The sequence below is a fragment of the Eptatretus burgeri genome, chromosome 6 (genome assembly GCF_056783735.1).
Source record: "Eptatretus burgeri isolate ZD-2024b chromosome 6, Ebu_testis_v1, whole genome shotgun sequence".
NCBI classification, from domain to species: domain Eukaryota; kingdom Metazoa; phylum Chordata; class Myxini; order Myxiniformes; family Myxinidae; genus Eptatretus; species Eptatretus burgeri.
The window spans coordinates 36,645,369-36,658,425 of NC_140966.1; the positions used below are offsets into that span (position 1 = coordinate 36,645,369).

The following is a 13,057-nucleotide window of genomic DNA, read 5'->3' on the forward strand; positions in this document are numbered from 1 at the left end:
CAAACCTCTTATCTATTGAGGTAAGATTTTTTATTTTCCTATTTTCAAACTTTGATTGAAGCATACGCATTTAATAATTAAATAACTTAATTAATACATTATTATTTTCTCTCACAGGAAATTGTGTCTGAAATACGAAATGAAAATACTGCTTTTGCTACAACTTGGGGCGAAATTGTTGGCTTGGTTGAAGACCTTATGAGCGACCAAGACCCACAGAACGAGTTCGTCCTTGATGACCCAACCAAAGAGTTATACCTTGGAGACCAGCAAAATCCTGAAAAAGAGTTTTACAGCAATAGTACTCATTGTGAGTTATCAAGACAATACCCACTGAACAAGTTATACGTTGATGAGCCAGAATACAAGTTTTACCTTGGAGACTCACAAATTTTGGAAAAATCAGTAAATGAGTTCTGCCTTGATGGTTTAAATAACTACCTTGGAGACTCAGGAAAAGGGTTCTGCCAAGATGGTTCTAAATATGGGGCCTACCTTGGAGACTCACAAATTTTGAAAAAATCAGTAAATGAGTTCTGCCTTGATGGTTTAAATAACTACCTTGGAGACTCAGGAAAAGGGTTCTGCCAAGATGGTTCTAAATATGGGTCCTACCTTGGAGACTCACAAATTTTGAAAAAATCAGTTAATGAGTTATCCTTAAGAGACTTTGTAAGTTGGTTTTACTTTGAATACTTGAAATGTGGGTTCTGGATTGATAACTCACAATGTGATACATATCTTGGAAACTCAACGGGAATGTGGTTATACCTTGAAGACTTGGAAAGTTGGGTTTATGTTGGACACTTGAAACTTTTTTGGGGGCTTTTATTTATTTATTTATTTATTTATTATTATTATTATTTTATTTATTTATATTTTGGAGACTTTTGGAGTTGCTATCACTCTTTGGGATCTAAACCTATCAAGAAAGTTCTTACTCCCTCTTTCTATGTCATCAAACCTGAAAGCCTTAAAAGACAGAATTGGAAGAAAAAAAAAAACGTAAAATATATATATATATATAGGTGGAAATCTCATTTTGAAAAAGACTGTGTTGGGTGAGGATTGAGTTGGGGTTGAGATTTTGAATGTGAGGGTTGGGGTTGAGATTTTGAATGTGAGGGTTGGGACACACACACATACACACCAACAAACAAAGTTAAGCCTTGACTATTCAGTTGAGGATTCTGTGTTTGGGGTTCACAGATCTAAGAACGTCCCCCTTGACACACATTATATACTGTTATACACCTCGGACTTGGCCCTCGAGTGTCCACAAAGGTGTATTATCTGCTTAGTTTTGTCTTTTGTAATTCCTGTGAATAAAATGAACCTAAAATCTCTTCCCCTTCCAAATCATATATTTTATAAGTCCAAGGAACTGTATCTATTACATCAACAATTTTAAAAGTTCTTTCGTCCATCGTTCAGTAAAACCCTTTTCAAAATGAGATTTCCACCTATATATTCTTACGATATCACCAACTTTGAACTTAGGTTTTCTGACATTAATCTCTTTTTCATATTTTAATTTTGTAAATGTTTCTGATGGCTTCATATTCGTTGATGTGTGAATCGTGTCATTATACTTATCCACAATATCCTGAATAAAAGATGACCATTGTTGTGAACCGAGTTGTGTGAATTTTTTATATAGTCTCTCTTTTAAGGTACGATTAAAACGTTCAACAACAACTGCCTTCCCTTCATTAAAGGTACTGTATAATGTAATACTGTTATTTTTTAGAAAATTCATAAATGTCTTGTTATAAAACTCTCTACCCTCATCAGTCCACAATTTCTTAGGTTTTCTCTTACTTTTATTAAATATCTGTTGAAAAGCTAACATAAGAGTATTACCTGTTTTGTTTTTTAAAGGGACAACCCACGCATATCTACTCCTCAAATCAATAACGGTTAAAGCATACTTGTACCCCTTATCATTATTGAGTTCAATCAAATCAGCAGACCAGATATAATCAACTTCCTTGGAATAAACTTTCCTTCTCTGAAACTTTGTGAATATTGGTTTATGTAATTCATCAGCTAATTGCTCTTCAGTCTTAATAGCATCATTAGAGCCTATAAGTTTTTGAATTTCCAAGTCCAAGTTTCAATTTAGCACTAATCATCTTCTTCACGATGAACCTATCAACTTTTTCTCTCAAGGTTGGATTTTGTATCAGAGACAAATTATATAACATTTCTCTATCGGCTTCATGCTTTTCTTCCAACGTTGTGGTATTCCCATAATCAATATCGTGTCTCATGCACACTTCATCAACTCTATTGATTGGTTTACTCCAGGATTTAGGATTGTCTGCCTCATCTAATCTTTTATCTAAGTTTGTGCCTGGACCACAGAAAGAATAACCTGGAAGATGTAATTCCCCTGGTATTCCAGTAGTTGTAAATTTACTTCCTGATAAAAACTTTTGTATATCTCCTCCGAGTTTGTGTTTGGAGATAAATTGATTTTTTTTTTGAACCACACACCGAACATATACCTTTTTGTATAACCCTGTTATTTTTACTTTTAATATATGAAATATTTTTAGTATTAGTTTTCTTTTTACATTTGAGACAATAACTCATTTATTTATGAGAAAAATTTCTGCAGAGTGCAAAAACCTTTTTAGTTTCCAACATGCACATTTGAATCTTAATTTTTAAAACATAAAGAATCCTTAGAAATGCCTTCACTCTCTCCTCCATTTATTTAAGAAAAAACTTGAATTAAAATCTATATCTTGTCGATGCTAATAGTCTTGTCGAAAGTATTGCAAATAGACTTGTCAATTCTTTGTTTTCCTCCTCGGTGGGTTGAGTTATTTTCTGTAATACCTCTATTCTTTTTTGAATCTCACTGGTTTCCATATTTTGATATTTATTCATTCTCTCTCTTTCCTCCCTCTCTCTCTTCTCCTTTTCCTCCTTCTCTCTCTTCTCTCTTTCCTCCTTCTCTCTCTTCTCCTTTTCCTCCTTCTCTTTCTTCTCCCTCTCTCTCTTCTCTCTTTCCTCCCTCTCTCTATTCTCTCTTTCCTCCTTCTCTCTCTCCTCCTTCTCCTTTTCCTCCTCTTCCCTCTCTTCTTCAACTCCTTCCTCATCCCTTACTATACTTGAATCGTTTACACCCCATAGAATATTATACATATATTCATCAGGATTTCTTGTTATTCCTGTATCCAAAATAATTTTTTTTACAACAGGATACCAATAAAATTTCTTTTGAATTTCTAAAAGAGCCTTACCTTTTCTTAACCTTATAATTTTTTCATTATTTAACATTCTAATTAAATCTAAAGTTGTTGGTTTATCAACATCAGCATAATGCCAATCTTTTATTGAAAATACCTCATTCTTATGTTGTAGAACATATTTATTAAAATACCGAATACCCTTTTCTTGAAGGTATGCTTGAACACAGAAATGATAATTTTCTTGAAGCCTTCTTGCTGTCATTTATGTATTAGAAATATATGTTAGAATAATATTATGGCACGAAACACCTCCCCATCTTCCCATTGTTAAATCATTTTGTATTTCCTTACTTATTATATATAATCCTGTTTTTTCTGTTTTCATGAGATAAACAAGGGCAAAACCATTATTATATTTACCCTTATTAAATTCTTTTATTTGTTGTTTACTAATCGTGGCTCCACAAAACTCATTCTCGATACCAAGTGGATAATATTCTTCCTTACGAGACTGATTTAATTGTTCCAGGTCTTCGAGGTTAATTTTAAATGACCAATTATACCCTAAATCATTCATATCATACCCCCATTGTTCTATTCTCATACAAACGATACGCCCTTCTTTATAAAAATTTATTTTAATTCGAACTGTGAATTCTGTATGACCTGGAGATAATATCAACACTTCTGTATCTTTAGAATACACAGCCGTTTTATTTAAGTATATATATTGTGATAAATCGCTTAATCTCACCAAGTCATTCGCGTCAGTCGGGCTTGGATAATTTTTTAATTTATAAGCATTTTTCATGTTAATATTTTTGTTTATATTATATTTATATCGTTCAGCCTGTGCCTTTGTATAATAATTTGATAAATCAATATCCAGTTCTTGAGATACACCAAAGATAGAACCATCTTTACCAACATAAGTCATTTATATTAGATTAAAAATAATATCATAAAAATTTTTATTTTTGTTGAGTTGAAATAACACATATAGACATAATTGACCACAACACTTGGAATTTAATTCTTGGACTTGAAATGTTTGATAAACACCATTCTGTAAGAATTTTATGACTTCAACAGGTGGTGGAAGACCAAAACTATCAAAATAATATTTGTCTTGACTATTAAAAATACAAACCCAATGAGAACCGTTCCCATCATTATCTTCTAAGTTCATAATAATATTCTTTGTATGTTTCGACACATTTGTTAATTCATCTCTCATACAAATAACCACATTATGAATTTTTAATTTCTTACAATATTTGACAAGTTGTAAATTTGATGTTGTATTCTTTCCAAATTCTTTCAACCACTCATCAATGCTCATTTATTTATTAGAAAGATATAATCCATTACCTCTTTTCGTTAATTTTACACCTGCTTGTGCTATAGAAGAAAGCATATCTCCAACTAACAATCTCGCTTTATCAGGCAGACCTTCAAGTTTTTCAGCAAAATCTACAATTACACCACTTCCACTAATTTGTTTCTCCAACTCTTTGTTATGTCTTTCCAATTCTTTTTGAGCCTGGAGTTGAGCCTTCCTTTCGTTGGCAGTTTTGACCGCTGTTGAAATACCACCCGTCAATGCTCCAACCGCACTTAAACCAGCAAATAAAGGAATTAGAAATGGGAGAAATCCTCCACTCGTCTCTCTTATTGAATATTTTTTCAACATTGGTTTTGTCATTTTAATTTTAAGTGAGTCAGTGTCATTCAAGATTTTAACCTGTTCTCTTGTGAGCAAAACATCAATTCTTACTGCTCCTTTTCTCTGAATTGTATTAACGTTAATCGTACAAGGCTTTTGATTTTGAACACAAGATGATAGTTTATGAAGATTGATTTGATTAACATATACCCCAGTTGGTACTTTGCCACTCATTTATTTAACAAAAAAATTATGTGAGACTAATCATCACACCATTATCTGTATTAATCTGCAATTCTGTTTCTTCCAAAAGCAAACAATATGTATCAACTTCTTCACTCTCTCCTCTTTCAATGTATAGGGAAGTATCCACTCGATTAGACTTTATAGTTTCTTTTTGAGCGCTCAGGTCAAACGTATAGATTGTATACAAACTTTTAAATGCTGTCATATCCAAAATAGGTTCTTTATTTCCATTACTTTCACACACCTTTTGGTAAGACTTGTATGCTTCAGCAAAATCATTTTTTCCCAATTAATTTCCAATCTATCTCGTGGATAAAATGTTCCATCTAGAGAAACGCGAAGTTGTTTCACCTTAGCATTATCACTCAATGCATTATTCTTATCAGTCGCAGTATCACCATCTGGCTTTTTAAAAATCATCCACAGATATCGTGGCTTTCCTTCCAGAACACCCAAATTCCACGTGTAAGTAGTTTGATTGAGTTTAACGTGTTGACATCTTCTTTTGAGGTATGATACACTGAGTGGTCTCTTTGAGTTAAGTCTTCGATTCAACATCTCTTCTGTTTTAAGATTAGGAGTATATTCACTGATATACCAACTCATCTCCTCAATTACAAATTTATTCTGATCACCAAAAGCATTACCAACACCAAAAAGCAATCTATTTTCATTATCATTCCTTTGTAGTTGAAATCTAATTTTAAGACCATACAGAACTTTATCATAATCACAAAATCCAAATATACCTTTAAGAGGAACTGCCACAGTAAAACTATTTTCTGCTTTTGTATCATCATTATACATTCCTTTCCTTTGAATATATCCAGGGTCTGTGTTTGTTCCCGTTGACATATCAGGAATAAAACCTTCGACAGACCCCTTTCCCATTCTATCACTGAATGTATAGAGTGTAAATTTCATCATTTCAGATACAGCAGAGACATAATCAACCGCTTCAACTTCTTGTGTTCCAATATACAATCGCACACTATCAAACATTTTCCAGAAGAAATCATTTACAAGTGTAGCGTTTGTGTTATTCCCAGCCTTAGTGAATTTAAATTTACACAACAAGAAACTTTCGGAGAGATTCAAATAGGTTTGTTGATTATTTATTTCAAAACTTTTTGTACCATTTGTATTCCAGTCTGTTCCAGTTATTGCATTTACCTTGAAGTAATCTTCTTTTTAGTGGAGTTTGAGATAATAATAGTATCATCCAAATCATAGATACTATCAATTGCTTCCATACTTGTATTTATTTAGGAAAAAAGATGTTAAAACTTTTGAAACCCTGATCCAAGTATTTGAATTATTTTCTGTCGTTCTTGGGGGGACAACTGAGTTTTACCTTTCTTAATTTCTTTTATTGCTTGTAATTTATGAGATTCTTTCTGAGCATCTTTTATACTCTTTACAGCACCTGCTACATTTCCCACAGCAGAAGCAGTTGAACCAATTAGGTCTTTATGTTTAAGAATAGTTGAACCAATACCCATGAGAGTATCAATTATCCCATCTCCTCTAAATTGATGTCCAACACCCCTTTGTCTCTTAGGTTTATAGTATCCTCTACCAAGTTACATACCTTCACCCTTGTAGTACCGGGAAAGGAACATCCCATCCCCTGTAATTATTTTATATTTTCCCAACTCGTGCTTCCTCACAATAACCATCGTATTTATTTATTGAAAAACTTCACGTAGGTGAATTCTGATGGATATAACTTCTCCATTAAAAGAGATCACACGATTATCTTGGTCGGTTATCCTAAAATTTACTCTGTGTATGGTTTTTCCTGACACAGGTAGATAAACCAAATTTTTAGGCTCCATATTGAATTTATAACCAATTGGGGTTGAGTATGCGCTGAATGAAAATATTGTATTTGTTTTTAATCCATCATTATAAGCACCATCAATCAAATCACAGTGAATTAACACCGAATTTATTCCTGAGGATATTTGAATGACATTATCACTGTAAAACGTCCCATTAGTTTCAATCTTTTTTGAGGAGAAACCTAATAACTCTCTAAATGAATTATCAATTGTGAAATCAACCTTGTAGTTATTTTTAACTTTAATCGTTGATTTTGAAGTATGTTTTTGAATGTTTATAATAATATTTTTTGGTTCATCACCCTGTTCTTTCATAAGACGAGCAATTTCGGAAGATATTTGAGAAATCTCGTATGCTCCGGGTGAGACTGTTATCGTTTTGTATCCACTTCCCGGATTATAGCTAAACTTGTCATTTTTCTCGGTTATATTAAATAAGGTATTATAAGTCTCCATGGACAATAAAGATGCCTCATATTCTTTTGTTGTGTCAAGTTGTAGTGGGTATGGGAATGAAGATGTGTGGTCGCTTGTTGTGAAATTAAAACTCAGGATTGTGCTTCTCATCTTATTTAATATGAGATAAAATGTCTTTATATTGAGATTTATTAATTATTTTCATGTTCATCAACTGGTCTAAAATGGCTGATGCTTCATTAAAACAATTGTTATTTCCAGCCTTCTTACTGCCGAACAACAATAACAGTCTATTAACTAATTGCGATGGGTCATTTGGAAGAAAACTAATACCTGAACCAAGGATACTTAAAGCCTGAATAATGTGTTTCTCCTTCTCATTCTTCCTACTTTTACCAGAAAGAATAACCTTATAATTTAGAGTGTTCAGCAAATCAATATATACTCTATCATCATTATTTTCCATATCCAATGGTTTATCAATATACTTTGATTCATCCCTCACAGTTGAACCTTGTCTTCCATCTTTTGTGAGAAGAAACATTAATCTCGGAGTTAGTTTAACAGGGGGTTGAGCAGAACTTAAGAACCTTAATTCATCATTAAATATCAATACCTTTTCTTGAACAAGAAGAAATATTGCTGGTTGTTCTGTTGGAATGAGTCCTGCTTTGGTTTTTGAATCCGCTGAATATTCATTGTTTTGAACAGCATTCACAATATAATCAGGGGGTTGATTAATCTCTTCCAGTTGTTGAAATAAACCTTCATCATCATATTCTAATTCTCCTAAATGCTCTAATTCTTCCTCCGTCATTTGACTGAAATCTTTTAACATTTGAAGCTTTCTAGGAGTATATTCTACTGTGGGAACTGTGGAAACATCTTTCATTTTTTCTTGGGAAGTTTTTAAAAGTGGTTTAAAAAATTTCTCTTGTTTTTTTTCAAATGCTTCTTCGCCCGTTAGTTTCTGTCTGCGTTTCTTCTTTATGTCTTCCTGTTGTTTTACAACTTTTGAAACCAACTCTTGATGTTCCTTAAATCTTCTTGCTCTTTCTTTTGTATCCATTTATTTATTGTAAAATATCATTTAATGAATTGTAAAGATCAACAGGGAAATTTTCCTTTTCTTCATCATTCAAGTAGATGTGTTCAAATAAATCCTTTTCTTTAAATATTTCATCAAATTCTTTATTAACATTAATGCGAGTTGTAATTTCTTCTTCACTAATCCTTGCATCTCTGCTTTTCATACGTTTGTGTTGAGTTTCTTCATCAACATCAAAACCGAATGATAAAATCTTCACTCCGCTCAGATATTTAATAATTTGTCTCGTTCCTTCTGGATTAGTTTCTAATATCCCAACACCACCAGATTTTAGTTTCTTTAACTCACTCTTACAATGTGAATATTTTGTTGTACCAAGAGAAACCTCCTCAAATATTTGTCCTTCATTCCTCAATCGCATATGTTCCTCCACTGAAATATAGTGATAATCTTCACCTTTTACTTCTCCAGGTCTTATTACTCTAGTTGTTGTTGATACAATGCGTATCACGGGGTGTTTTTAAGTAAATTTACAATATTCTCATTTGTACTACACAAGAACCTTGATTTATGAAAGTTTTTTCCAGAAGCAGATTTACCCACAAGATTTATAATAATAGTTGTCATTTATATATGTAATTGTTTATAAAACAAAAAATATATCCCTTAATATCTCATCTTGTTTCACAACAATATATTTATATTTTTCAGTCGTGTGCTTCATATAATCCTCAAATTTCTTTTTACTACATAATGTAGAACAATTATCTCTCCAAAAATTATTGATATCTATTGAATTTAACTTGAATAAAATAAAAGTATTAGCATTGTTTCTGATGGAACGACGAGGAAGTTGAAAGTACGATTGACTAAGATAAATACAATTACAAGAAGAATGTCTCCCTCTTGTGTAGTAGCTGTCCATTACCGTTTGGTTTCTCTCATTAACACAATCATCAAAGATAACGAGGTTCTTTTTGATTTATCCAAATCTTGGGGAGACGGTATATCATCCGTATTATCACTAAGAATACAAGTTATAAGATTTGATTTCTTTTACATCTCTGTGTATCACAAAATAGTTGAATTATATCTTCAATGTTATAATCATTTAGCTTTTTTTGACGTTTAAATAAACCTATTATATCTTCTTTTTGAAGACCAGCATTAAAACCTTGTGAGAGTAGTTGATACTCTGGTTCAAACGTCGACTTTGTGAAAATTATTAAATTATCATAATCTAAAAAGTTGGGAGTGAGGAGCATTTTTAAAAGTAAGCAGGTTTTTCCACATCCACTTGAACCAACTATAAGACATCTTAATGAATTTGGGAGATTTTTATGGTTGTTAAATTTTATCTTATTTTCCCAAATAGGTAAAAAATCATTCATTTATATATTTGAAAAACAGGTTATTTAATTTATTATTGGCTTTTTTAGAAACTCTATATTTTATCCTAAGTTCAGGTTTAATTTCAAGATAATCCATTATTTTATTTATACAATATCTTGTGTTGATATTTCCCTGAAAATTACATCCATGAATAATATACAACAACAATCCTTTGAACATTTCTCTTATACGTTCAGTTTCTTCCCTTGTAAGGAAAGGTGTGTTATCATCCTCATACTTTACATTCATTTCTCTAATCAATCTTGTAAAGTAATTCATTTTTGGTGTAAATCTAAAAGAATTATTTTCCTTTTTATATTTTTTATTATCATTAATTAGAAGATAATCACAGAATATACATTGTTTATAGGCTTTTGACTCTGTGTTTAATCCCCGTCTTTCACACGCAGGACAATTCTCAAATTTGTCATATGGAGAATCAGGAAAGTCTAGCATATTTATAAAGTAAAACTTTACTTAAACTGAAATTCATCTATACTTTCAGTTGTATATTACCATCGATATCGATATACTTTTTTCATTATCAGATTCAACGACAACATTTTTTATATTAAAGGTAATTTTAAAATTATCGTTAACTACTATTGAACGAAATGTCATTTCACCTGATATATTAACATCCTTTATTTCATCAAGATTTACATCTTTAGGGTTGTTGAAAAAAATACAAATTTCTCCTTGCATATTACAGATGGTCTTATCTTTTCTTTCTAAAGCTTCATCCATAAGGTTTTTGTTCTTTGATACTTTTTCTTGTTTCATTGCTTTTTCTAGTTTTGAATATATTACTAGAAGGAGAGGAGAAACTTTTGTTAGAGATACTTTAATTGATGTTCTACCAGGTATACTAAAAGCCCTTCCACTGAAGGAAATTGAAGAACTCATATTATTTACCATAATAGTTTTTATCCAATAGTTGTTATATTTATCTTTGTTCAATTTTACATCCTTGACATATTTCTCAGTATCTTTAACAGATGAAGAGATTGATTGAAACTTGTCTTTTGTGTCTTGAAACATTGTATTTATTAAGTGAAAAAGTTGGAGGATAAAATGTTTTTAAGCACAGATTCACCTATAAATTAAACGAAATTTTCATCAAGAAAATTTTAGTTCAAGCAAAGTTTTATTCTATAAATATGGTGAATACAACGTACTGCGATGTTTGTAATCACGAATATAAACATTATAGAAAACACCTCCGAACCAACAAACACACATTTAATCTATTTCATCAAATATCTCCTCTTGAGTTGGAAAGAAAACATTGTGATATCTGTTCAAAGGATGTTTTGAAGAGTAGTTATAATCAACATCTTCAATCACAAAAACACAAGAAAAATGAGTTTAAAGTAAAGGGAGACTATTATATTAAAAACACTGATGAGGCATTTAAAGGGCATATAAAAATAAGGATTTTTCAATTTGGAGAACCCGGTCCATCATCAATAGCTGAATCAATTGAAATAGTGAAACCCGATGTTGAAAAATTTATTAAAAAGACATTAAAAGAAATAAAAACTTTAAAGTTTTATATGGGAGTGAAAATGAATATGAAAAGACAAGATGAAGAACAAACTCCTTATATGAGAACAGATCTTCATTTTATAACATCATTTCAAGATTTTTTGAATAGTGGGGTTTATGAAGAACTATCAAGACAAGAGGAGGATGTTGATAATACAGTGGTACGAAGTGGATTCAATAGTAAAAAATCATCTTTTAGATATACACATTCTAAAATCAAACCCTCTTAAAGCTTCTTCTTATATTGAATTACCAAAAGAAATAAAACTAAAGAAGGCAGTTGTTAATATTAAGAACAATGATAATAAATGTTTTCTCTGGTCTGTTCTTGCTCACTTACATCCACCAAAATGTAATTCAGAAAGAGTAAAACAATATATAAAATATGAGAATACCTTGGACATTAAAGATTTTAAATTCCCAATGCCACTAACAGATATTCCTAAATTTGAGAAAAAGAATAATCTTTCTATTAATGTATATGGATTAACGGATACAAACAAAGTTCAAATATTAAAAATTTCAAACAACTATAAAAATGAAGAAACACACATTGACCTTTTATATTTTAGTGTTGGAAAGAATTCACATTACACATACATCAATAATTTATCAAGATTAATCTCTTCTCAGGTATTCAGAACAGCAAACAAAATATATCCTTGTAAGCGATGTCTTAATTCATTTCATACAAAAGAACGATTAGAACAACATTCAAAATATTGTAGTAATCATAAATCAGCTGTAATTACAATGCCTAAACCTGGTGAAAAGATTTATTTTGAAGATTATAATAAATCTATCATGCACCCATTTGTGATATACGCTGATTTTGAATGTATCCTTAAAAAGATAAATACTGCTTCTCCTAATCCAAAAGAACCATATACAAATAAATATCAAAAACATATTCCTTGTGGTTTTTGTTATTATATCAAATCATCTGTTGGAGAAAAGTATAACAAACTTGAACATTATCGTGGAAAAAATGCTTCACAAGAGTTTGTAAAACGATTAGAAAAGGATTGTATAAGACTCACTAAATTAATGAAAGAAACAAATGAACCGATGAAATTAACCAAAGAAGAAAAATTAGAATTTAGAATGAACAATATCTGTCATATTTGTGAGGGGAAAATTAAGGAGTCTAAAGTTAGAGACCATTGTCATCTTACTGGTAAATATAGAGGTCCCGCTCATTCCTGTTGTAATCTTAATTATAAATTACCTTCTTTTATTCCAGTCTTTCTTCACAACAGCGCCAACTATGATACACATCTATTTATAAATGAACTTTCAAAAACACCAGGGAATATTTCTGCTATAACAAACACAAGTCAAAAGTATATTTCATTTTCAAAAATGATATTCACAAAACCTTTAACTCGTATTAGGTTTTTAGATTCTTACAAGTTTATGGGAACACCACTAGCCTACCTCGCATCAAATCTAAGCTCCACAGACTCTTTTCCAAATCTTAATTCATTCTTTCCAAAAGAGGAAATTCTCACTAAAGAGGAAATTCAGATTAAAGATGAAATTCTGATTAAAGAAGGAATTCTTACGAGAGAGGAAATTCAAACAAGGAATGAAATTCAAAGTAAAGAGAAAATTCTTACAAGTAAGGGAATTTATCCTTATGATTATATGGATTCATTTATGAGATTTAAAGAAACACAACTTCCTTCAAAAG

At 31.1% G+C, this 13,057-nt stretch overlaps 2 protein-coding genes across 8 annotated transcripts in view; both read left to right on the top strand.

Annotated features, from left to right (window-relative positions):
• LOC147024546 (uncharacterized) overlaps positions 1-1,072 on the top strand; it is a 2,231-nt gene extending 1,159 nt beyond the window's left edge. Inside the window, exons 2-4 of the mRNA XM_085886925.1 lie at positions 1-20; positions 118-1,005; positions 1,067-1,072. The exon at positions 1-20 is cut by the window's left edge and continues 145 nt beyond it. Of these exons, the coding sequence (XP_085743051.1) occupies positions 1-20; positions 118-1,005; positions 1,067-1,072 (914 nt within the window). The remainder of the gene's footprint in view (positions 21-117; positions 1,006-1,066) is intronic.
• Positions 1-13,057, top strand: part of LOC147024542 (transcriptional enhancer factor TEF-1-like) — a 364,156-nt gene that overhangs the window by 335,283 nt on the left and 15,816 nt on the right. The gene's annotated exons all lie outside the window — the stretch shown is intronic.